The 21967-nt window shown below is 45.8% G+C and overlaps 2 protein-coding genes across 2 annotated transcripts in view; both read left to right on the top strand.

The window, feature by feature from the left end:
* The window catches only part of LOC124032433 (probable 2-oxoglutarate dehydrogenase E1 component DHKTD1, mitochondrial), a 54952-nt gene extending 44003 nt beyond the window's left edge, over window positions 1-10949 (top strand). Inside the window, exons 13-18 of the mRNA XM_046344831.1 lie at window positions 127-233; window positions 682-846; window positions 1026-1108; window positions 3860-4026; window positions 9289-9374; window positions 9828-10949. Coding sequence (XP_046200787.1) covers window positions 127-233; window positions 682-846; window positions 1026-1108; window positions 3860-4026; window positions 9289-9374; window positions 9828-9932 — 713 coding nt within the window. The 3' untranslated portion in view covers window positions 9933-10949. The remainder of the gene's footprint in view (window positions 1-126; window positions 234-681; window positions 847-1025; window positions 1109-3859; window positions 4027-9288; window positions 9375-9827) is intronic.
* Window positions 10950-12697: 1748 nt separating this feature from the next.
* Window positions 12698-21967, top strand: part of camk1db (calcium/calmodulin-dependent protein kinase 1Db) — an 80679-nt gene continuing 71409 nt past the window's right edge. Inside the window, exon 1 of the mRNA XM_046355474.1 lies at window positions 12698-13374. Within this exon, the coding sequence (XP_046211430.1) occupies window positions 13280-13374 (95 nt within the window). The 5' untranslated portion in view covers window positions 12698-13279. The remainder of the gene's footprint in view (window positions 13375-21967) is intronic.

Genomic DNA, 21967 nt, shown 5'->3' with positions numbered 1-21967 from the left:
GGTTTATTAGCTGCTGCATTGTGGGATACGTAAAGGATTCATATAGCCTTCATAAAACCTTCATAATCACTAGATGGGGGCTGGTTTCATTAGGGGTTGATTGAAACGTTTCCCTGTCTCTCCCAGGTGAGGCTAAGTGGCTGCTGCAGTGTGGGATAGTGATCCTGCTGCCCCATGGTTATGACGGAGCCGGACCTGAACACTCCTCATGCCGTATAGAGAGGTTCCTACAGGTGAGGAGGACAGCCGGTCCCAATTTGTTTGGCTGGGCTTCTTTTGTCGAACGTCTTTCCTCTTCAGTTTCTCTGCTCTCCTCACTTCCTTCTCAAAATCCCAATAGGGGAGGAATGAGGAATGAGGGGAGAGGAGGTGAGGAATTGAGGAACGACTTTTGATTAAGAACCTGTTATTGGGGTGGCAGGGTAGCCTAGTGGTTAGAGCGTTGGACTTGTAACCGAAAGGTTGCAAGTTCAAATCCCCGAGCTGACAAGGTACAAACCTGTCGTTCTGCCCACTGTTCCTAGGCTGTCATTGAAAATAAGAATTTGTTCTTAACTGACTTGCCTAGTTAAAAAAAAAATATATATATATATATATTAAAATAGCTAATAGTATGATGATCATTGAAACGTATGGTTTCTTGTCTATCTAAATAACCATCATCTCTCGCCATCTCCCCAGCTGTGTGACAGTAAAGAGGAGGGGGTGGATGGTGACAATGTCAACATGGGCGTTGTCAACCCTACGACTCCAGCGCAGTATTTCCACCTGCTGAGACGACAAATGATACGCAACTTCCGCAAGCCGCTCATCGTGGCCGGGCCCAAGACTCTGCTCCGATTCTCTGTAAGACATTCAAATATTCAACCTCTAATACAATCAAGCCATAAAGTAGTCATTTAGGCTATTTTTAGGCTATTTGAGGAGATCCGTTTGGGCAAGGAGAGGTGCAGAAACACTCATCTTCTCACATAGTGACTAGTTATTTATAGATCATGTATTTCCTTCCCGTTTTCTACCTGTAGGGAGCAACATCCAGTCTGGTTGACATGGCTCCTGGTACATATTTCAAGCCTGTGATTGGTGACCCCTCAGTCACACCAGCAAGGTAAAGAAGGACCCACAATACACTCTCCATCAAATAGTACACCGTCAGAAAATAATTTAAATTTGGAACCAAAAAAAGGTTCTAGAATGTGATAGATACAGTGCATTCGAAAAGTATTCAGACCACTTGACTTTTTCTACATTTTTGTTACGTTACAGCCGCATTCTAAAATGGATTAAATACAACATTTTCCTCATCATTCTACACATAATACCCCATAATGACAAAGCAAAAAAAAAATGTTATTTTTTGCACATTTATAAAAAATTCTAAACCGAAATACCTTATTTACATAACTATTCAGAACCTTTGCTATGAGACTAAAAATTGAGCTCAGGTGCATTCTGTTTCCATTGATCATTCTTGAGATGCTTCCGCAACTTGATTGGAAAGGCACACACCGGTCTATGTAAGGTCCCATAGTTGACAGTGCATGTACCAAGCCATGAGCAAATACCAAGCCATGAGGTCAAAGGAATTGTCCGTAAAGCTCCGAGACAGGATTGTGTCAAGACACAGATCTGGGGAAGGGTACCAAAAAATGTCTGCCGCATTGAAGGTCCCCCAGAACACAGTGGCCTCCGTCATTCTTAAATGAAAGAAGTTTGGAACCATCTTCCTAGAGCTGGTCGCCTGGCCAAACTGAGCAATCGGGGGAGAAGGGCCTTGGTCAGGGAGGTGACCAATAACCTGATGGTCACTGACAGAGCTCCAGAGTTCCTTTGTGGAGATGGACAATCATCTCTGCAGCACTCCACCAATCAGGCCTTTATGGTAGAGTGGCCAGACTGAAGCCACTCCTCAGTAAAAGCCTCATGACAGGCTGCAAGGACTCTCAGACCATGAGAAACAACATTCTCTGATCTGATGAAACCAAGATTGAACTCTTTGGCCTGAATGCCAAGCGTCATGTCTGGAGGAAACCTAGCACCATCCCTACGGTGAAGCATGGTGGTGGCAGCATCATGCTGTGGTGATGTTTTTCAGTGGCAGGGACGGGGAGATTAGTCAGGATCAAAGGAAAGATGAACGGAGCAAAGTACAGAGAGATCCTTGATGAAAACCTGCTTCAGGGTGCTCAGGACCTCAGACTGGGCTGAAGGTTCACCTTCCAACAGGACAACGACCATAAGCACACAGCCAAGACAAGGCAGGAGTGTCTATGGGACAAGTCTCTGAATGTCCTTGAGTGGTCCAGCCAGAGCCCCGACTTGAACCCGATCAAACATCTCTGAAGAGACCTGAAAATAGCTGTACAGCAACATTCCCCATCCAACATGACAGAGCTTGAGAGGATCTGCAGAGAAGAATGAAAGAGACTCCCCAAATACAGGTGTGCCAAGCTTGAAGCGTCATACCCAACAAGACTCGAGTCTGTAATCGCTGCCAAAAGTGCTTCAACAAAGTACTGAGTAAAGGGTCTAAATACTTTTTAAAGTCCTGTGCATTCAGGTTGTTTCACAAGCAAAGTCATTTGTATCATTTCACTTTGTGAAAACAATTAGCACAGACAAATCTGATTAGGCTTAGCCAGAGTCATTTATTTCTTAACCTATGTCTCTGGGTGTAGCTTACACCACAGCCTCTGCTGTAGAAACAAACAGAGCATGGCTTGGTGACTCTGGTCCCAACCTTACAATAAAAACATATTTTTTTAAACGCTTGTCTGTTGCCAAAACAGTTCAAAACTAAAAACCTGAATAGAAATTCTGGGCAGATTCTCGGGCTTGCTTTTATCATCATGAGTTAAGGAAGTATGAAATTATTTCAAATAAACCCTATTTAATCTATATAATAGTGAAATCTTTGGTTAATTTAATAGGGATATCTTTGGTTAATTTAATAAGGAAATCTTAGGGTTGCTGCAGAATTTTATATCCCATCAAGGTGTGTCATGGTTCCAAAAAGTTTGAGTGACAAAACATTAAGAACACCTTCCTGATATTGAGTTGCATCCCCCTTCTGTCCTCATTACAGACTCAATTTATCAGGGGATGGACTCTACAAGGTTTTTGATTTATTTTATTTAACCAGGAAAGTCAGTTAAGAACAAATTCTATTTTACAATGACAACCTACCCTGGCCAAACCCGGACGATGCTGGGCCAATTGTGTGCCACCCTAAGGGACTTCCAATCACGGCCGGTTGTGATACAGCCTGGAATCGAACCAGGGTCTGTAGTGATGCCTCTAGCACTGAGATGCAGTGCCTTAAACCGCTGCATCACTCAGAAGCCCAAGGTGTCGAAAGCGTTCCACAGGGATGCTGGCCCATGTTGACTCTACAAGGTGTCGAAAGCGTTCCACAGGGATGCTGGCCCATGTTGACTCCAATGCTTCCCACAGTTGTGTCAAGTTGTCTGGATGTCCTTTGGGTGGTGGACCATTCTTGATACACACAGGAAACCGTTGACATTGACAAACCCGGCATCGTTGCAGTTGTGGACACACTCAAGCCGGTGCTCCTGGCACCTACTACCATACCCCTTCAAATATTCTCTTAAATATTTTGTCTTGCCCGTTCACTGTCTGAATGGCACACATAAATAATCCACGTCTTAATTTCTCCTCCCCTACATTTACCCTGATGTGGATTTAACAAGTGACATCAGTAAGGCTGTCATAGCATTCACTTGGAATTCACCTGGTCAGTCTGTCATGGAAGGAGCAGATGTTCCTAATGTTTGGTCCTCTGTGTGTCATATTGCTGTCCAGGTTTGATTTAATAATCCTGTTCCGTCTATCCCTGTAGTGTCCAGCGGGTGGTGTTGTGCTCAGGAAAGCACCACTATGCCCTGTTGAAGCAGAGGGAAACGTCAGCTGCCACTCAGACCACAGCACTGATCAGACTGGAGGAGTTGTGTCCCTTTCCTCTGGAGGCCCTGCAGCAGGAGCTGAACAAGTACACCAATGCTAAAGGTAGGCTGTACCTGACCTGACCACTACATTTACATTACATTTAAGTCATTTAGCAGACGCTCTTATCCAGAGCGACTTACAAATTGGTGCATTCACCTTATGACATCCAGTGGAACAGTCACTTTACAATAGTGCATCTAAATCTTAAAGGGGGGGTGAGAAGGATTACTTATCCTATCCTAGGTATTCCTTAAAGAGGTGGGGTTTCAGGTGTCTCCGGAAGGTGGTGATTGACTCCGCTGTCCTGGCGTCGTGAGGGAGTTTGTTCCACCATTGGGGGCCAGAGCAGCGAACAGTTTTGACTGGGCTGAGCGGGAGCTGTACTTCCTCAGTGGTAGGGAGGCGAGCAGGCCAGAGGTGGATGAACGCAGTGCCCTTGTTTGGGTGTAGGGCCTGATCAGAGCCTGGAGGTACTGAGGTGCCGTTCCCCTCACAGCTCCGTAGGCAAGCACCATGGTCTTGTAGCGGATGCGAGCTTCAACTGGAAGCCAGTGGAGAGAACGGAGGAGCGGGGTGACGTGAGAGAACTTGGGAAGGTTGAACACCAGACGGGCTGCGGCGTTCTGGATGAGTTGAAGGGGTTTAATGGCACAGGCAGGGAGCCCAGCCAACAGCGAGTTGCAGTAATCCAGACGGGAGATGACAAGTGCCTGGATTAGGACCTGCGCCGCTTCCTGTGTGAGGCAGGGTCGTACTCTGCGGATGTTGTAGAGCATGAACCTACAGGAACGGGCCACCGCCTTGATGTTGGTTGAGAACGACAGGGTGTTGTCCAGGATCACGCCAAGGTTCTTAGCGCTCTGGGAGGAGGACACAATGGAGTTGTCAACCGTGATGGCGAGATCATGGAATGGGCAGTCCTTCCCGGGAGGAAGAGCAGCTCCGTCTTGCCGAGGTTCAGCTTGAGGTGGTGATCCGTCATCCACACTGATATGTCTGCCAGACATGCAGAGATGCGATTCGCCACCTGGTCATCAGAAGGGGGAAAGGAGAAGATTAATTGTGTGTCGTCTGCATAGCAATGATAGGAGAGACCATGTGAGGTTATGACAGAGCCAAGTGACTTGGTGTATAGCGAGAATAGGAGAGGGCCTAGAACAGAGCCCTGGGGGACACCAGTGGTGAGAGCGCGTGGTGAGGAGACAGATTCTCGCCACGCCACCTGGTAGGAGCGACCTGTCAGGTAGGACGCAATCCAAGCGTGAACCGCGCCGGAGATGCCCAACTCGGAGAGGGTGGAGAGGAGGATCTGATGGTTCACAGTATCGAAGGCAGCCGATAGATCTAGAAGGATGAGAGCAGAGGAGAGAGAGTTAGCTTTAGCAGTGCGGAGCGCCTCCGTGATACAGAGGAGAGCAGTCTCAGTTGAATGACTAGTCTTGAAACCTGACTGATTTGGATCAAGAAGGTCATTCAGAGAGAGATAGCGGGAGAGCTGGCCAAGGACGGCACGTTCAAGAGTTTTGGAGAGAAAAGAAAGAAGGGATACTGGTCTGTAATTGTTGACATCGGAGGGATCGAGTGTAGGTTTTTTCAGAAGGGGTGCAACTCTCGCTCTCTTGAAGACGGAAGGGACGTAGCCAGTGGTCAGGGATGAGTTGATGAGCGAGGTGAGGTAAGGGAGAAGGTCTCCGGAAATGGTCTGGAGAAGAGAGGAGGGGATAGGGTCAAGCGGGCAGGTTGTTGGGCGGCCGGCCGTCACAAGACGCAGATTTCATCTGGAGAGAGAGGGGAGAAAGAGGTCAGAGCACAGGGTAGGGCAGTGTGAGCAGAACCAGCGGTGTCGTTTGACTTAGCAAACGAGGATCGGATGTCGTCGACCTTCTTTTCAAAATGGTTGACGAAGTCATCTGCAGAGAGGGAGGAGGGGGGGGGAGGAGGATTCAGGAGGGAGGAGAAGGTGGCAAAGAGCTTCCTAGGGTTAGAGGCAGATTCTTGGAATTTAGAGTGGTAGAAAGTGGCTTTAGCAGCAGAGAGGAGGGAGTGAAAGGATGCCAGGTCCGCAGGGAGGCGAGTTTTCCTCCATTTCCGCTCGGCTGCCCGGAGCCCTGTTCTGTGAGCTCGCAATGAGTCATCGAGCCACGGAGCGGGAGGGGAGGACCGAGCCGGCCTGGAGGATAGGGGACATAGAGAGTCAAAGGATGCAGAGAGGGAGGAGAGGAGGGTTGAGGAGGCAGAGTCAGGAGATAGGTTGGAGAAGGTTTGAGCGGAGGGAAGAGATGATAGGATGGAAGAGGAGAGAGTAGCGGGGGAGAGAGAGCGAAGGTTGGGACGGCGCGATACCATCCGAGTAGGGGCAGTGTGGGTGGTGTTGGATGAGAGCGAGAGGGAAAAGGATACAAGGTAGTGGTCGGAGACTTGGAGGGGAGTTGCAATGAGGTTAGTGGAAGAACAGCATCTAGTAAAGATGAGGTCGAGCGTATTGCCTGCCTTGTGAGTAGGGGGGGAAGGTGAGAGGGTGAGGTCAAAAGAGGAGAGGAGTGGAAAGAAGGAGGCAGAGAGGAATGAGTCAAAGGTAGACGTGGGGAGGTTAAAGTCGCCCAGAACTGTGAGAGGTGAGCCGTCCTCAGGAAAGGAGCTTATCAAGGCATCAAGCTCATTGATGAACTCTCCGAGGAACCTGGAGGGCGATAAATGATAAGGATGTTAAGCTTGAAAGGGCTGGTAACTGTGACAGCATGGAATTCAAAGGAGGTGATAGACAGATGGGTAAGGGGAGAAAGAGAGAATGACCACTTGGGAGAGATGAGGATCCCGGTGCCACCACCCCGCTGACCAGAAGCTCTCGGGGTGTGCGAGAACACGTGGGCGGACGAAAAGAGAGCAGTAGGAGTAGCAGTGTTGTCTGTGGTGATCCATGTTTCCGTCAGTGCCAAGAAGTCGAGGGACTGGAGGGAGGCATAGGCTGAGATGAACTCTGCCTTGTTGACCGCAGATCGGCAGTTCCAGAGGCTACCGGAGACCTGGAACTCCACGTGGTCGTGCGCGCTGGGACCACCAGATTAGGGTGGCCGCGGCCACGCGGTGTGGAGCGTTTGTATGGTCTGTGCAGAGAGGAGAGAACAGGGATAGACAGACACATAGTTGACAGGCTACAGAAGAGGCTACGCTAATGCAAAGGAGATTGGAATGACAAGTGGACTAGTGGACTACACGCCTCGAATGTTCAGAAAGTTAAGCTTACGTAGCAAGAATCTTATTGACTAAAATGATTAAAATGATACAGTACTGCTGAAGTAGGCTAGCTGGCAGTGGGTGCGTTGTTGACACTACACTAATCAAGTCGTTCCGTTGAGTGTAATAGTTTCTGCAGTGCTGCTATTCGGGGGCTAGCTGGCTAGCTAGCAGTGTTGTTTACGTTACGTTGCGTTAAAAGACTGACAATAGCTGGCTAGCTAACCTAGAAAATCGCTCTAGACTACACAATTATCTTTGATACAAAGACGGCTATGTAGCTAGCTATGTAGCTAGCTACGATCAAACAAATCAAACCGTTGTACTGTAATGAAATGAAATGAAAATGTGATACTACCTGTGAATGCGACCGGGTTGTGAGTCTATTCGGTAGACGTTGGCTAGCTGTTGGCTAGCTGTCGGCTAGCTGTTGGCTAGCTGTTGGCTAGCTAGCAGAGTCTCCTACGTTAAGGACGACAAATAGCTGGATAGCTAACCTCGGTAAATTAAGATAATCACTCTAAGACTACACACTCTAAACTACACAATTATCTTGGATACGAAGACAGCAAAGACAGCTATGTAGCTAGCTAACACTACACTAATCAAGTCGTTCAGTTGAGTGTAATAGTTTCTCCAGTGCAGCTAATCAGTGGACGTTAGCTAGCTGGCTAGTGAAGACTACGTTAGGACGGCGAAATACGATAATTATGCAATTATCTTTGATACAAAGACGGCTATGTAGCTAGCTAAGAAGAAATTGCTAAGATTAGACAAATCAAACCGTTGTGCTATAATGAAATGTAATGAAATGTAATGAAAAAGTTATACTACCTGCGGGAGCGAAGTGCCGATGCGACCACTCGCTCCAACCCGGAAGTGCTAACTTACCTCAAACACTACTGCATCAAAGCTGGGACCGAGAGACTGGAAAAACAGCTTCTATCTCAAGGCCATCAGACTGTTAAATAGCCATCACTAACATTGAGTGGCTGATGCCAACATACTGACTCATCTCTAGCCACTTTAATAATGAATAAATGTATCACTAGCCACTGTAAACAATGCCACTTAATATAATGTTTACGTACCCTACATTACTCATCTCATATGTATATACTGTACTCTATACCATCTACTGCATCTTGCCTATGCCGTTCGGCCATAGCTCATTCATATAGTTTTATGTACATATTCTTATTCATTCCTTTATACTTGTGTATATAAGGTAGTTGTTGTGAAATTGTTAGATTACTTGTTAGATATTACTGCACTGTCGGAACTAGAAGCACAAGCAATTTGCTACACTCGCATTAACATCTGCTAACCGTGTGTATGTGACAAATAAAATTTGACTAGATTTTTATAAAAATGTAGATCATATAAAAATGTATTGGTTGCGTACACATATTTTGCAGATGTTGTCGCAGGTGTAGCAAAATGTTTGTTTCTCAGTGCAGTAATACCTAACAATACACAAAAATCTCCAAAATGTATCGAAAGGAATTAAGAAATATTAGCACGAGCAATGTCACAGTCCAGACTATAAATATATGTGTATATTTATTTATTTAAACATGATTAAAGGATGGTGTGTATAGACATTTGTGGACAGTATATGAATAGAAAAGGGATGTACAGCAGTAGTTATACAGAATAAGACTTGACTAGAATACAGTATATACATATAAAGTGGGTAAAACAGTATGTAAACACGATTAAAGTGTTCCGTGTCTGTGTACGTAGGACAGACGTCTCCTAAGGTGCAGGGTTAAATATCTAAATCTAAAATACTGTTTAGCAGTTGCTTCTATCCAAGTACACCGACGCTTAAGGTACCCTGACCTGACCTCAACCTCACCTGGCTTGGCCCATGCCGGGTCATCACTAATTACCACAGACACCATAGGCTGATTTTCTCAGACACAGATTAAGTCTCACCTGGTCTAAAAAGCTATTTCAAAGGAAATTCTCCATGGAGCATGTTTTTTTCCCCTCCTGGACAATGCTCTGAGAAGCTGTTCCTTTAGCAGCATTAAATCAATATGAATGGACAATGACCTTGGTTTTTGTGTGCGTCCCATACAGAGTTCGTGTGGAGTCAGGAGGAGCCCCAGAACATGGGCCCCTGGTCGTTTGTGGCCCCCAGGTTTGAGAAGCAGCTGGCCTGCAAGGTGAGCCCTGTCCCTGTCTTTGGTTGGTTGTTTTTGTGTGTGAATATTTGACACTTTCATTGAGACCGTTTACAAATCAGACTGGGATACAGGTAGGTGGGAGCAACCGTGTGAAGGGCGGACCCGGTCGATTGAATCCCGGTGGGGAGGCGTAGATATAACTTGTGCTGGGGAGTGTTACCATTGAAGACAACTGACTAGGTATCTCCCTTTCCCATTACACCATGGCTCTGCGTGCCCTGTCCCTGTCTGAAGGACCAGGAAAACACAGTATAGATTTAACTGGGTTTACATCTGTGGATATTACTTACCCTGCTTGGAGAATACTAACTTACTTAGGCTAATGAGTTAGAAATCTATGGACGTTATCTAGGCTCTTCTCACAGTGTCTCCCACATGGGTGAAGTGCCATGTGAGACTAAATATTAACTATGCATTTCTTCTCTCCCCCAGCTTCGATTGGTCAGTCGGCCTGCTCTGCCCGCCCCGGCTGTGGGCATCGGAGCGCTCCACCAGCAGCAGAACGAGGCCGTCCTCACCGCCACCTTCTCCTCCTGAGCCACTGGAAAAACTGGGGCCCAAGATGGACGCTCTTGGGCCCCAAAATGGAAGCTCACTCCCAGCACTACTTCATGAAGCTCCAGTAAAAACCACATGACATCTCTCCTCTATCTTGGAAAATCCAGACTGAATTCAGATCAGTTTTATGTTTAAAAAAAAACTTCTTTCACTGTCGTGATTCAGTCTGGAAGCTAGGCCACCTCTTCTCATCCTCTCCATTCAAAATGTTGTCAAAACACAAGTGCTAAAGGGCTGCTTTCAATGTGGCGGATTCAGTTGCTGTTTGGCGGTTCGTGGGGATGGGTTTAGCATTATGAAATGGAGTTGGAACTACAAAACAACGTGATGTAGACAGTCAGAAATTGCGTAGGGCAATTATTATTATTATTATTTTTTGATTTTTTTTGTTGTTGATTGTGTTCAATTCACTCGCTGTACGGCATTATTAGGTTACTGACAAATAGCAAAACCTAAATATGGTTCAGATTGAATTACGGCATTAGACACTAAGTTTAGAGCATCATTGTTTTATACATAGATTTTTTTTGATTGATCACACAACAGCAGAGTATTATGATTTGATTTCATTAACCTGACATATGTCTATCATCTTGTTCAGTCTATCATCTTGTTCAGTCTATCATCTTGTTCAGTCTATCATCTTGTTTCTTCGAGGTAGAAGATTGTCTCAGGTTGTCAATCAAAAGGGTTTAGGCATTCATCAGTGTTGCCCGCATGAGCTGCTGTAGGTTTTCTACTGTTTTCAATGTCAGCCTCAACATCAGTTTGCTATAATAAAATGTCAAAATACTGTTAAAGTGTGACATTTAAACTTCAAAAATGTTTGTGTCTAGAAATCCAAAGATTTTCATTGTGCTTAAATTGTAAAAAAAATACCAAGCGAACAACTACTGCACAAATGTGCCTTTCAGCACCATGGCTATTTAATATTTCTTTAGGAAAGTTAGGGCTGCTATTTCTCTACAAATTAGTCAAATTAAAATATTAATCCCATCTCAGTAGCAGTTCTGTTTCATTTTCAGAAGGTTGCATTTGTTGTGGATTCTGTCTTTACTGCTACAGGTACGATTTAAACAGTCTGATGTGAATACTGACCATTACTGTATTAGAGTTCTAATTTACTATCTAGTGGTACAAAACGAATGCCCCACTCAGACCACTTCCAGACAGTCCAAGCAAAATTCTTTCTTGTGAAATTGCTCTTTGCTAAGAAGCTATTTAAAATATATATATATATATATGTTTTAACTTTAATCGAAAACGATCATAGTAAAGGTACTTAATTGGTACACAGAAATGTTTTGAGATTTTAAAAAATGGCTACGTTGGACTTTTTAAAAAGGTAGTTCACACCTGCATAACACATTTTTTTCCCCCATGTAGTTTCTTTAGTAGCTACCTTCCATGTTATTACAAAATAGCACTGAATACTTTTCTCAAAAAGTTGTGCATATGTTGTGGGAATATTTCTTCTGGTTATCTAAAGCAGACGTTAGATCTAGTCTTGTAATTCCTCTGTTCTACTTATATATATATGCCATTTAGCAGACGCTTTTATCCAAAGCAACTTACAGTCATGTGTGCATACATTCTACGTATGGGTGGTCCCGGGGATCGAACCCACTACCCTGGCGTTACAAGCGCCATGCTCTACCAACTGAGCTACAGAAGGACCACGAGGACTACTTATTGTCAGTAATATAGTAGCATCCTTGCGCTTCTTGAGGGTGACTCAGTTGTACTATGAATTCAAGCCCTAAGCCCTTTCTGAGAGGATTGGTGTAAACAATATGGCAGTAAATCCATCTTACTCATGAGACAAGTGGAATTGTTGCTATACTTACTTATCTCCCATCAAATCCTCTCAGCTATCCACAGGTATCTGGGTGTACAGGCTAGGACCTCATTTGGGATTCAGGTCTGCCCAGAAAACACAGTATTTTCTGTGAGACGGTATTACTCTGAGTCCAGTGCACTGGGAGTAGGTGCCAGGGATTGTTTCTGGGCATGGCCTATAGCTCCAGAATGGTACATTTTCATTTCAAGGTATACTGTAGTAGCAAGGGGTTGATTTGGGATTCAGGGGCCCAGAAATGAATCAGTCTGTCAAGGGAGACAGACCGGAGAGGCTCCATCATCCCATTAACACCTTCTAATAGAACAGAAGACTCATTTCACTTCCTTTGAGATTTTCTGACACTATAACAGATCTAATTGGTTTTCTAAATAGACAGCCATTGCATTTAACTGAGAGTAGTCTGTTCCTTTTTGTTTTGTGGAGAGAGGGGGAAAAAAGATCCTCATAAGTAATTATGACAACTGTTGAACGTGATCTATTCTAAACAGGGGCCAGGGTGGCAGTCCGTGACAAGCCTTTTGGATTGGCTGAGGCCACGCATGTTGGATTTACATTCTATTATATGCATGAGTAGGAAGGCCTAGGGCAAAAGCAATGCCAGGGGATTTTTAAATACTCCCTCCGGGTTGCCATTTTGTTGTGAGGACTAAGCATAGTTCAATGTCATCATCGTTTTATTCATGTGAAAGCCGTCACTTGCATTGTCCACTCTCTCTCTCTCTCTCTCTCTCTCTCTCTCTCTCTCTCTCTCTCTCTCTCTCTCTCTCTCTCTCTCTCTCTCTCTCTCTCTCTCTCTCTCTCTCTCTCTCTCTCTCTCTCTCTATATATATATATCCATTACTTGCTCCAATGACACGAGTCGTGGATTTGGTGCAATGCCAACACTAATCGTTCACTCATACATCCTCATCACGCACACTTTCGGCTACATAGGCATGAGAGGAGAGCGGCCTCCCCAGCCACCCACTCCTTATTGCTATAACAACCAAAGGCGCGGTCAAGCAGGCAGCGTGACTCAATAGAATAGCGTTTCAATTCAGACGGACACCGACCGACCCCTCCAACGGGTAACTGTCAAGTAAACATAGTCTACACAGAATCTAGAGAGCTATAGTTAATTGTTGCAAAGCGAATGAGACAGAATAGCGAAGGAGCTCCCGGTCTGTTACGTGAAGATTAGACTAGTGTTATAACCTGTAGGTAGGCTGCTACTGGTGGTAGGGCTGTAGCCTACTGGAGAGTAGGACACCTTTGCTTTCGCAGCGCAGCGTTTGTATGGATGGGCTGAGTAAAGCAAGGTTTAAAACTAACTGGGCGACAATCAGGAAGAAACCCTATTCAGTCCTACTTTTTTTTTTGTCGACTAGAGACGGGGCACCATCCCCACTGAGTCGGCTCGAGAAGGTGACATTCTTTGTGAAGCGGTACCTCTAATCTTCTCACGTCTGTCTTCCCCGGTGACGACATGGCGAGTGAGAACGGACAGTCTGGGGGGGGATCTTGGAAAAAGAATGTCGATGATATCAAGAAGGTATTCGAGTTCAAAGAAGTCCTTGGAACGTGAGTAATAAATGTGTGGTCTATAGCATCTTGTAACAGGTCCTTAAATTACAACTTTGTTGTCGGCTGTCAAGGGGGTTTACTCTAGATAGCACAGCCACAAAGTATATCGTAAAACTTAATGCATTTTTGTTTCGCTTTTTGGTTTTCATTTAAGAATAAGGTTAGCAGTTTGGTTAGAGGTAGGTTTAAAATTACATTTTATTCAGATAAATTGTTTAAAAAATGGGCATGGTTTATGACTTTGTGGCTGTGGTAACTAGTTACGACCGCTGTCAATCGATTATACAGTGTAACAGAAGCGGAAATGGCAATTGTCTCTACTCTTGTCAGCGAAGCTTAGACAATACGACATGTGATATTGCCGGCGTACGTGCGATTTTTGCAAATACTAACGTTTTGAATGATGCTTTATTGTGTCCTACAAATGCTTATGACATCGACAGTTACTAGATGCAACAATTCAAAAGCACGTTGCCAAACGGTCAATAATAGGTATATTCTATGGCAGGAGTTGCTTCTCTATGGAAAAGCGGTCGGGTCCGCCTCTATAGATTTCTAGGTTACGTTTGGTTTAGTTGGTAGCGCAACGCCAGGGTTGTGGGTTCGATTCCCACGTGGGACCAGTACGAGAGAAAATAAGTATAAAAATGTAGGCACTCACTACTGTAAGTCGCTGTGGATAAGAGCGTCTGCTAATTTAAAAATATATTTATTTATCAATATCAGAGATCAAAGGGTTATAAAGCAGGTCCAAGGTGATGTGTCAAGGCACCTGCATTACAGAATATATTATCGTGAGGTTTTCTTATTAATTTACTTGTCGTATGTAATCCGAAATACATTAGTTAGCATCTGTTATTAAATGCATTGACAGGACTCTGTGAATGGTCGTCATTGTTTCAGCATCAAAATGGACAGGAGAATTGGATTGTCAGTTGCTGCATGCTGATGAAAATGTGTCTTCTGATGTCTAGTCAGACTGGATAACATTGAATAGATACAGAAGATTCCTGGTGCTGAATTATGATCATGTCTAATCTGTATTTAATTGTGATAATACGAAAGGTATTTTGTCTTTCTAAGAGTGTATGGTCAACTGCTATAATATCATCTTTAGTCTGACATGTTTCCTGGCATTTTACAGCTCCCTCTGGGAGTATGGAACATTTTCATTATCTTTATCATCAGAGACTAACTTATATATATATATATATATATATATATATATATATATATATATATATATATATATATATATATATATATATATATATATATATATATATATACACACACACAACCTTGCAACAAGTTGGTATGAAGCTGGTGATGTTCGTGCATGAAGCTGGTGATGTTCTTGCATGAAGCTGGTGATGTTCGTGCATGAAGCTGGTGATGTTCGTGCATGAAGCTGGTGATGTTCGTGCATGAAGCTGGTGATGTTCGTGCATGAAGCTGGTGATGTTCGTGCATGAAGCTGGTGATGTTCGTGCATGGCTTTCATCAGCCGTTTAGTTCTTCATTCTTGTTATTCTCTTGTGCTTCCACTACTGTACTACGTCAGAGCAGACAAATTCCTCCAGAGTTTATTTTGGTCCTCCAGTTAGTGCTGCCTGACTGATGGCAGTTTTGCTGTGGGTGAGTTATGATGCAGACAGGGAGCATGTAAGTACTCACTTTGAAGGACAAAATCCCCAAATGGAGACTGGAAGACGAGCATTCCAAAAACTCTCTCTGCCTCTAAACTATTTTTCAAGATTTTCATCAAGGGTGGGGTGTTTGCATGCATAAGCTAAATAGCGCTGCTTGGTTCCCTCTCCGTTGAATTGATAAGCTGTGTGTTTTAGAAAGTGAAAAACAAAGTCCTTTGACCTACATATGTTTTCTATTTAATTCCCTCCATGTGGGGCGGCAGGTAGACTAGTGGTTAGAGTGGAGGGGTGGCAGGTAGACTAGGGTTTAGAGTGGAGGGGCGGCAGGTAGACTAGGGGTTAGAGTGGAGGGGTGGCAGGTAGACTAGGGGTTAGAGTGGAGGGGTGGCAGGTAGACTAGGGTTTAGAGTGGAGGGCGGCAGGTAGACTAGTGGTTAGAATGGAGGGGTGGCAGGTAGACTAGTGGTTAGAGTGGAGGGGTGGCAGGTAGACTAGGGGTTAGAGTGGAGGGGTGGCAGGTAGACTAGGGGTTAGAGTGGAGGGGTGGCAGGTAGCCTAGTGGTTAGAGTGGAGGGGTGGCAGGTAGACTAGGGGTTAGAGTGGAGGGGTGGCAGGTAGACTAGGGGTTAGAGTGGAGGGGTGGCAGGTAGACTAGGGGTTAGAGTGGAGGGGTGGCAGGTAGACTAGGGTTTAGAGTGGAGGGCGGCAGGTAGACTAGTGGTTAGTGTGGAGGGCGGCAGGTAGACTAGGGGTTAGAGTGGAGGGGCGGCAGGTAGACTAGTGGTTAGAGTGGAGGGGCGGCAGGTAGTCTAGTGGTTAGAGTGGAGGGGCGGCAGGTAGCCTAGTGGTTAGAGCATTGGACTAGTAACTGAAAGGTTGCAAGATTGAATCCCAGAGGTGACAAGGTAAAATATATGTCTTTCTGCCCCTGAACAAGGCACTGTTTCTAGGCCATCATTGAAAATAAGAATTTGTTCTTAACTGACTTGCCTAATTAAATAAAGGTAATATATAAAGCAACAACACATCCTTCACCTCCCCCTTCTCTTGGGGAGAATGTGATTTGATCTGGTATTGAAGGAGGCCTGTGTCAGAGGGGGAAATATTTTTTTGATCAGCCCTGGGAGATTGGTATCAAGCAGGACACGTATGTCACTCTTAACTTCAATAAACCGACCCTGCTAGTCTCCATTCACCAGGGTCAACATGGGGATCAGGATTCAGGGGTCCATTTCAATTCAGTCAGGAAGTGTAAACTGAAATTGAATTGGAATGTCAGGTTGCTTCCTGAATTGACTGTATTGAAATGTTTGTTGTTCAGAATCCGAGATAATTCTCAATATGCTACATCTCTTAGGCTAAATCGCATTCAGATTGCACAGTTTTTGGTTTAGCCCAGGGCTAAGAAAGAACATGCGGGTTGAAAGCCCTTTCATTTTCCCTAATTTTCCCTCCCCCTCAACCTCATATGGATCTGTGTTCCACCCTGTCCTTTTCCTGAGGTACAGGCTGTCCTTTTCCTGAGGTACAGGCTGTCCTTTTCCTGAGGTACAGGCTGTCCTTTTCCTGAGGTACAGGCTGTCCTTTTCCTGAGGTACAGGCTGTCCTTTTCCTGAGGTACAGCTTTTCCTGAGGTACAGCTTGTCCTTCTCCTGAGGTACAGCTTGTCCTTCTCCTGAGGTACAGCTTGTCCTTCTCCTGAGGTACAGCTTGTCCTTCTCCTGAGGTACGGGCTGTCCTTCTCCTGAGGTACGGGCTGTCCTTCTCCTGAGGTACGGGCTGTCCTTCACCGGAGGTACGGGCTGTCCTTCACCGGAGGTACGGGCTGTCCTTCACCGGAGGTACGGGCTGTCCTTCACCTGAGGTACGGGCTGTCCTTCACCTGAGGTACGGGCTGTCCTTCACCTGAGGTACGGGCTGTCCTTCTCCTGAGGTACAGGCTGTCCTTCTCCTGAGGTACAGGCTGTCCTTCTCCTGAGGTACAGGCTGTCCTTCTCCTGAGGTACAGGCTGTCCTTCTCCTGAGGTACAGGCTGTCCTTCTCCTGAGGTACAGGCTGTCCTTCTCCTGAGGTACAGGCTGTCCTTCTCCTGAGGTACAGGCTGTCCTTCTCCTGAGGTACAGGCTGTCCTTCTCCTGAGGTACAGGCTGTTCCTTCTCCTGAGGTACAGGCTGTCCTCCTGAGGTACAGGCTGTTCCTTCTCCTGAGGTACAGGCTGTTTCTTCTCCTGAGGTACAGGCTGTTTCTTCTCCTGAGGTACAGGCTGTTCCTTCTCCTGAGGTACAGGCTGTTCCTTCTCCTGAGGTACAGGCTGTTCCTTCTCCTGAGGTACAGGCTGTTCCTTCTCCTGAGGTACAGGCTGTTCCTTCTCCTGAGGTACAGGCTGTTCCTTCTCCTGAGGTACAGGCTGTTCCTTCTCCTGAGGTACAGGCTGTCCTTCACCTGAGGTACAGGCTGTCCTTCACCTGAGGTACAGCTTGTACCTCTCATCACCATCGGGGAGGAGCAACTTGTTCTCATTGACTTGAACACACGACTGTGACCCCTGGCTTGGGTCAAACGAAGCCCTAACACAATTCCACTCCACTCTATTCCTTCCCACTTCATTCCACACTATTCAATTCCACGTCACTCTATTCAACTATATTGTCCTTGCAGGGAAATTAATCCAGGAGTACATAAGACCATTTGAGGTTGGTTACAAGTTTGTATTTGAAAACCACTTCTAAGACACATACGTTCCGAACTCACTTCTGTCACACTAAAGAGGTAGACTCACTGGGCTGGTAGCTGGCACATACACAGATCAAAGACACCGCTGGAATGCCCATTAAGGTGATTATGTCCCAATCATTTGAAAGACTGTTCAGAAAACTAGGTGTTTTAATCGGCGTGTGCTTACTTCGATTTTGACCTTACGCCGATTAGGATAAGCAGAGTAAGGTGTTTATGTGACTATTGCATAATCTGCCTAATGCCATAATCTGTTTAATATTGAATTATTACTGTGCATGTAAACATATTTAATGAAGTACACAGTTAAGAATAATATGTGTTGCATAATCAAATAGGCACAGTGGAAAAGGCTCCAGTTGTATACAGGAAGTGGGCGATCGTAATGGCAGGAAGTTGCGATGCCCTCATCTGTTTTTATTCTTAGCTGTGGATGTGAATGGCCTCTTCTAAACACCTGTGAATCATCATCATGAGTTGCTGTCTTAACAATGGATAGGTTAAACACCAGTCATCTCTTCGCAACATGTCCCTGCCTGTCTGCCCAGCTCAGTTTTTTTCTGTTGAAAAACTTTTTTTTTTACACACCGCACCTCAAGTCCCATGTCAACACCACAGGGGCCCAGGCCGGCCGTTCCTGCTCCCGGTAGCTCCTGCTGTGTTGTGTATAAGCAGACCCAGTAGGTAGTGTGTTGTGTTGTGTAGTGTGTGTACTGTATGCAGTGAGTTAGCTGCCAGGTTGAGACAGTCCTGGCAGCTATTACATATATACACACAGCACTGTCTCCTCCTCCCGATCCCTCGTTCATCCAAGAGGCTTTGACTACTTGGGGATTAAGAATAGACTGATCTAGGAAGGAGGAGTGAGGCACAGAGACAGGAAGAGACTCAGATTATCTCCTTCCCCTCCTCCTCCACTTCAGGCTTCCCCATCAGTGTCCAACAGGGATCATCTGTTCTCACTTGTCCCTGACTGAACCACCTCAAACCCCTAGCATCTACCCTCTCTAGGCCCGAGACACTTTTAGACCAGAAAGGTTGGATAGTTTATTGGGTAGACCTATGAGCCATATGGTAAAACCTTCAGAGTAGTTTATTACAGGGAAATGTTCAACTACCACCATAATATTCATACCTATTCAATCCTTTAACATCTAGGAGCTAGTGTGTAGGGGTTAGGGTAGGAGCTAGTGTGTAGGGGTTAGGGTAGGAGATAGTGGGTAGGGGTTAGGCTAGGAGCTAGGAGCTAGTGTGTAGGGGTTAGGCTAGGAGCTAGTGTGTAGGGGTTAGGCTAGGAGCTAGGAGCTAGTGTGTAGGGGTTAGGCTAGGAGCTAGGAGCTAGTGTGTAGGGGTTAGGGAAGGAGCTAGGAGCTAGTGTGTAGGGGTTAGGGTAGGAGCTAGTGTGTAGGGGTTAGGGTAGGAGCTAGTGTGTAGGTGTTAGGGTAGGAGATAGTGGGTAGGGGTTAGGGTAGGAGCTAGTGTGTAGGGGTTAGAGTAGGACTAGGAGCTAGTGTGTAGGTGTTAGGGTAGGAGCTAGTGGATAGGGTAGGAGCTAGTGGATAGGGTAGGAGCTAGTGGGTAGGGTAGGAGCTAGTGTGTAGGGGTTAGGGTAGGAGCTAGTGTGTAGGGGTTAGGGTAGGAGCTAGTGTGTAGGTGTTAGGGAAGGAGCTAGGAGCTGGTGGGTAGGGGTTAGGGTAGGAGTTAGGAGCTAGTGTGTAGGGGTTAGGGTAGGAGCTAGTGTGTAGGTGTTAGGGTAGGAGCTAGTGGGTAGGGGTTAGGGTAGGAGCTAGTGTGTAGGGGTTAGAGTAGGACTAGGAGCTAGTGTGTAGGTGTTAGGGTAGGAGCTAGTGTGTAGGGGTTAGGGTAGGAGCTAGTGTGTAGGGGTTAGGGTAGGAGCTAGTGTGTAGGGGTTAGGGTAGGAGCTAGTGTGTAGGGGTTAGGGTAGGAGCTAGTGGGTAGGGGTTAGGGTAGGAGCTAGTGTGTAGTGGGTTAGAGTAGGACTAGGAGCTAGTGTGTAGGTGTTAGGGTAGGAGCTAGTGGGTAGGGTAGGAGCTAGTGGGTAGGGTAGGAGCTAGTGTGTAGGGGTTAGGGTAGGAGCTAGTGTGTAGGGGTTAGGGTAGGAGCTAGTGTGTAGGTGTTAGGGAAGGAGCTAGGAGCTGGTGGGTAGGGGTTAGGGTAGGAGTTAGAGTGTAGGGGTTAGGGTAGGAGCTATTGTGACCTGTTCCGTCCTCCCCTATTCTGTCCTATTCTGTCCTGACCTGTTCTGTCCTGACCTGTTCTGTCCTATTCTGTTCTGACCTATTCTGTCCTGACCTGTTCCGTCCTCTATTATTCTGTCCTGACCTGTCCTGACCTGTTCTGTCCTCTCCTATTCTGTCCTGTTCTGTCCTCCCCTATTCTGTCCTATTCCGTCCTCTCCTATTCTGTCCTATGCTATTCTATCCTATTCTGTCCTATGCTATTCTATCCTATTCTGTCCTATGCTATTCTATCCTATTCTGTCCTGACCTGTCCTGACCTGTCCTGTTCTGTCCACTCCTATTCTGTCCTGACCTGTCCTGACCTGTCCTGACCTGTTCTGTCCTCTCCTATTCTGTCCTGACCTGTTCTGTCCTCTCCTATTCTGTCCTGTTCTATCCTGTCCTGTTTGTGTTGTGAAACAGAATGGATTGCACCTGTCAGCCAGCCATTCAACTGATCTGTAGGAGAGGAACAATATTAGAAAGTAGATGTCAGGGTCCGTGGATCAATAGCAGAATGTTATTATGTTTGTGAACACCCTCCGCAGCACAGCAGCTGTGTCTGCGTGTGCATCCCAGATGGCACCCTAATCCCTATAGTAGAAAAAAAAGGGGAAAAAAGTAGTGCACTATATAGAGGGCCTTGGTCAAAAGTAGTGCACTATATAGAGGGCCTTGGTCAAAAGTAGTGCACTATATAGAGGGCCTTGGTCAAAAGTAGTGCACTATATAGAGGGCCTTGGTCAAAAGTAGTGCACTATATAGAGGGCCTTGGTCAAAAGTAGTGCACTATATAGAGGGCCTTGGTCAAAAGTAGTGCACTATATAGAGGGCCTTGGTCAAAAGTAGTGCACTATATATTGGTCAAAAGTAGTGCACTATATAGGGCCTTGGTCAAAAGTAGTGCACTATATAGAGGGCCTTGGTCAAAAGTAGTGCACTATATAGAGGGCCTTGGTCAAAAGTAGTGCACTATATAGAGGGCCTTGGTCAAAAGTAGTGCACTATATAGAGGGCCTTGGTCAAAAGTAGTGCACTATATAGAGGGCCTTGGTCAAAAGTAGTGCACTATATAGAGGGCCTTGGTCAAAAGTAGTGCATGCTGTAGGGAATAGGGTGCCATTTGAGTCGTAGACCATATAGATAGCCCTGTAATGGTGTTACGGTATGTTTTCATTTGTTCTCATGCTGTTAATCACTCGTTATCTAATGAGATCTGCTGTGTCACTAAAGCCATCAAGTCTATCACCGTCACAGTCTCTCTCTTTCTGTCTGTCTGTCTTTCTCTCTCTCTCTCTCCCTCTCTGTCTCTCTGTCTCTCTTTCTGTCTGTCTGTCTTTCTCTCTCTCTCTCTCCCTCTCTGTCTCTCTCTCTCTCTCTCTCTTTCTGTCTGTCTGTCTTTCTTTCTCCCTCTCTCTCTCTCTCTCTCTGTCTCTCTCTCTCTCTCTCTCTTTCTGTCTGTCTGTCTTTCTCTCTCTCCCTCTCTGTCTCTCTCTCTCTGTCTCTCTCTCTCTCTCTCCCTCTGTCTCTCTCTCTCTCTCTCTCTCTCTCTCTCTCTCTCTCTCTCTCTCTCTCTCTCTCTCTCTCTCTCTCTCTCTCTCTCTCTCTCTCTCTCTCTCTCTCTCTCTCTCTCTCTCTCTCTCTCTTCAGGTCTAATTCCAGTGCTTTAAGCTGTTGGTATTTTCAGGTAGTGAATAAGTGTCCTCAGCAGTGAGCCCTGCTCCAGATACCATGTGAGCTGACCTAAATGGTTAACTGACGATGCAGCCCGGTCACAGATCGGTGCCTGCTCTTGCGTTCTCCCTTGCTGCTGTTGTTGTCAAGAGAAACATGCTTGGCTCTGCAATTCCATAAGGAGTTGGTAAGAGAGCAGAGACCGGCTAATGATGATGATGATGATGATGATGCACTGGTCAGAGAAACATTTAGAATAATGAGTTAATACATACTCATACAGTTCCCTCT

This window comes from Oncorhynchus gorbuscha, linkage group LG01 (assembly GCF_021184085.1).
Source record: "Oncorhynchus gorbuscha isolate QuinsamMale2020 ecotype Even-year linkage group LG01, OgorEven_v1.0, whole genome shotgun sequence".
NCBI classification, from domain to species: domain Eukaryota; kingdom Metazoa; phylum Chordata; class Actinopteri; order Salmoniformes; family Salmonidae; genus Oncorhynchus; species Oncorhynchus gorbuscha.
The sequence above is the reverse complement of the archived record's forward strand: the minus strand, read 5'-3'. Positions and strand labels throughout refer to the sequence as shown.